Source organism: Acyrthosiphon pisum, chromosome X (assembly GCF_005508785.2).
Source record: "Acyrthosiphon pisum isolate AL4f chromosome X, pea_aphid_22Mar2018_4r6ur, whole genome shotgun sequence".
Lineage (NCBI taxonomy): Eukaryota > Metazoa > Arthropoda > Insecta > Hemiptera > Aphididae > Acyrthosiphon > Acyrthosiphon pisum.
The window spans coordinates 43,063,662-43,068,200 of record NC_042493.1 but is presented as its reverse complement, the minus strand read 5'-3'; the positions used below and the strand labels follow the sequence as shown (position 1 = coordinate 43,068,200).

At 23.6% G+C, this 4,539-nt stretch overlaps 1 protein-coding gene across 8 annotated transcripts in view; it reads right to left on the bottom strand.

The window, feature by feature from the left end:
- Positions 1-811: 811 nt before the first annotated feature.
- The window catches only part of LOC100163649 (uncharacterized), a 10,888-nt gene continuing 7,160 nt past the window's right edge, over positions 812-4,539 (bottom strand). For 7 of the 8 annotated variants that reach the window (XM_016806055.2, XM_008186828.3, XM_008186830.3 and 4 more), the window contains 2 exon segments: positions 2,189-2,212; positions 812-1,201 (listed from right to left, as the gene is read on the bottom strand). In XM_016806055.2, the coding sequence (XP_016661544.1) occupies positions 1,070-1,201; positions 2,189-2,212 (156 nt within the window). In that variant the 3' untranslated portion in view covers positions 812-1,069. 8 annotated transcript variants of the gene reach the window in all.

Sequence of the window (4,539 nt, the reverse complement as noted above, 5' to 3'; positions counted from 1 at the left end):
ACTGTCAAAACCTAGTTGTGAAAAAAAGTATTCTGATAGTATTCGAATACTTTTTAAACTATTCGAATATGTATTCTGAATATATTTTTAAAAAACTATTCGAATACTTTAATTCTTATTTATTCTAATATGTATTCTGAATACAAAATAAAAGTATTCTTTACAAGACTGCCAAATTCCATTAAACCTAAACAGACATATTTAAAACGTTGTAATCTTTAATTTTTGATGATATTGAAGTTCAACAGTTAATATATGAAAAAAAAGATAGAATATAACCTAACAGATGACAATTTATTGCATGTTTGTTTAGTCCAAAGATAAAATATAATATATTATCAAATAGTGAGTTTGTCTAGTTCTAATAAAATGAAAATAAATGATTTTTGTTAAATGTATAGCACTGGAAAATGGTCAGGTGTTCTTTAATAATTTTTAAAAAAACATTAACTCCGATTTATATTAATTAATATATACATTTATATAAATTAATAGCTATTTATTTAATTTATTAAAATGTATAGAAAAGGAAAAATACACTATAACTGGCCATATAATAGTTTCTTGTTAAAGTTGTCCTAAAAATATTTATTTTTTCAATTTTGATTTTGAAAAAAATGTTACCAGATGCACACCAAAACCCACTTTTTAGTAGAACTCCCATATATTAAGTTAAAATGGTAGGAAGATATTAACAAATTAATATGAAAAGTGGTAATTCTTATTTAAAAATTCTTGGATGGTGATAATATTATATTAATTATTTTTTAGTTGATTATAAAAGCTATAAAAGAATAAGACTTGTAGGAAGTTAACGAATGTAAATATTAATATAATTTACAAAAATATTCATAAAAATGTATAAAAAATGTAGCTTATCTTAACATTAAAGCATAAACATATTATCTTAAATCAATAATTAATTTGAAGTATTTACAATATTGTTTTAAAATTCATTACTTTCAAGTTTATATTTTTTTTTAATTTAAAATTTGTTTTCAACAATTTTTGTCTTTTAATAGAAGAATGTGAATATGTATAACAAATTTGATTGTTAAATTAATTAATATTATCTAATAGATGAGTCTATTGGGCGATACATCCATTCTGTTGATTCTATAAAATCTATTTCTTTTTCGAGTTCTTTAAGTCTTTTTGCGTGTTCTTCCACATTGATCAGGTCGATTCCAATTTCATTCATCTAAAAACATACAATTATATTATTTGTAGATTATAGATTTAAAAACAAAGTTAAATATTAGATGACTTAATGTATATTGGTCAAATAAAGTGAAATGTTTCTCTTTAGCTTTGATAATTTGAATTTAATAAAGTTATAAAATAAAATTAGATAAAGTTATTTGAAATATCATTATTTTGCTTCAATATTATTTGTATATGCCTTACAAAACTACTATGGATAAAAGACCCATTAAAACAAAAATGAATAAAAATAAATATTATAATTACAAAACATTGTTGTTATATACACAAAATTGTATGAAGATTTGGTTGTACAAACATTAATTTGATAATTATAATGTACATTAGAGATATGAGCTCGGTAAATTTTATTAAGATTTTTTACTATTCATAAAATCGGATGACCTTTCTTTGGTCATAGATGTTTTTACTAGTGTAATAACTTTTATTTAGATAGGCAAAGTAACATATTATAAGACTATAAGTGCAGCACAGTATTTTAGTGTATTATATATGTTAGATAGGTTGGTAGATAGAAAAAAAATAAAAATAAATATTCATCCTACATCTACACAGAGCACAATTCATAAAAAAGTTTAGAGAAGGGAAGAATTGGGCACGTAAGCTTTATTTGAAAATTGAATGAAAATTATACCTAAAAAGTTTTTATCAATTTACCTAATTTTACCAAAAAATGTTTATCGGTGAATTCTGGTATCTCTAATGTACATACAATAACAATAGCAAGCCACATAAAAGATAAAAACAATTAATAAGTCCAGATTTTGTTAATAGCCTCAATCGCCACATTTCCCAAAACATATATTTAATTTTAATAGTTGAAAAAATATTAATATCAAAAGATAAGGATTAAATATATAACATATTTATTGAATGTTTAACTTATTATTGATTGCATAATAGTTAATTGAATAAAAGGTTTAGGATTTAATTAACTTAACACATTATATGTAAATATATTTACCTGGCCTTCAGTTTCACATGGTTGCTTTTGTGAAAAAAAAAAAATATATATATAAGTTAGTGACTATAATATTTCTTAATTTATAATAATATATAAATAAATATAATAATACAAACACCAATTAAATTATATTATAAAACATTTAATTACCATCAATATTGTACGCAATTATCAATAAAACAGTATAAAATGAAATAAACAATTTGGTGTACAATTATTTTAATAAGCCATACTATAACTATTTAAAACATATTTTAACTTAAAATTAATTTTTTTTTATTACTTATTTCAAGCTATGCTTAAAAATGCCACCCAAACTTTTAATTAAATGAGTAATAATCTGTTACCCTTGTCCAACACAATCATACTAAAACCCATTTTTTCTATTTCTCACTTAATGTTCCAACTGTTAAACTTAGGAAATTTTATATTAAAAATTTTAATAGCGACATAATTTAGTGTTCTACATACTTAATACTGTTTTTAATACTTTTAAATATTGAAAACAGCTAGTATAGGGTGTATAGCTAAAAAGTTACAATACCATTTTTGTAAATAGTTATATCTACCTAGTTTGACTAGAACAGCTTGGTAACAAAATTATTAACTAGAAAAACAGTTTTGCTAATAAAATGCATGTATGTAAATAAAGGCAAAATATTTTGTCATCACAACCACAAATTTTGGCTAATGACAATACTTTGAACTACAGCCATCACAGGTGAATAACCTTAATATCAACCCGTAAAATTATTATTATCCAACCATTGTTGGCAAAAGATCTAATAACAAATAATATCCATAAAAATCCAAACAACTTAAAATATTTATAATTCATCAAAATAAGGGGTCAAAACTTTTTATAAAAGTCTTTATTAGCCATTTTTTTTTAAAATGTAAGGTAGTTTTAAACCAATTTTCACTTGTTGAAAGAAAAATCCAAACTTTTTTTCTTTTATCATTAATGTTTAATTTACCAACTTGATAATCATTCATTAAAATATGATTTAATACACAAATATAACAACATTGTTTTTTGAAAACACAGCCATTATTGTTTAATGTAATATTTGATTGATACATGCATTTTAAAAATATTTATGAATGCTTGAGCATATTTGAATTTTTTTTCTATTTATTGTATTTAAAATGTTCCAGGAAATGAATACTCTTATAAGTTTATACCATAAAGGGTTTATAAGTATAGTGGAATTTGAAGTGTCAAATTAGTTTTATATGTAATAATAAATCATTTTTTGTTTCACAATTATGTTATTAAATCAATAGCCACCATAGTTGGATAATTTTGCTTATTAGTTGCTGATGTCCAATATGTTGTCATTAGCCAAGCATTGGACATTACTCGTAACACATACCCATTGATGTTTTCAATTTTTTTAATGGAGGGGATAGAAAAACTGATAGCAAAGTTTGCAGACAAGTTGTAGCTCCCTCAATCACTCACCACCCAGAGGCATGCTCACTGGTGCAGGTGAATGAGGGTGTCATATCCCCCCTTAGATTATTTTATCATATAAAATTTATTATAAAGCAATAAAAGTATACTTACTGCTATATGACGTGGTCTGAGAATAATCAAAAATGTACATCCCTCCCCCCTTTCAAAGCATTTCACTATAACCACCAACACCACCACAATAACAATACACATTATACATTGAATCTTAACAAATATAATTTTTCTTATACTTCATTTAATAAATATTTATGAATGCAAGTATATAAATTTTTCTTGATTTTTTAGACATCGACATCACAAACTTAGTTGGAATCATCAACCACTTTTCTATGAATGGCCAACAATGTTAACCCATTAAAACAGTTTTAAAAAAGGATAAAAAAAAAATTTTAGAAAAAATAATGTCTTACTATATAAAAATGTCAGCTTAGGAGTTGACATAAACAGTGTATGATGAGTAATAACCAGGGCTGTGAATTTAATGCATTTGCATGTTTTTTATTGTTACACTGTATAATAAAATGGATTCGGCCAAAATTTGTTTTGACTTATTTATAGTTGAAATACCAAATCTTATTTTGCATATTTTTGCATATTTCATGGGTTAGGGCATATAAATGCATGTTTTAATAATTTTTTTGTATAAATGCTTTTTTTTCGTAATATTTACATTTTTTCGGTCAATCTGTTCTAAATTGATATTAAAATATTAAATGTATTTGTATAAACTATGACTCAATGACTCTTATAGTTTCATGGAAACTATTCTATTTTTACTCGAGTATTCAACTTGTTTTATTGACTTTTGTACTATTGAAGACGAAAAAATAAAACAGTTCTCAACAAAACCAAAAGAATTTCAAAAAATATG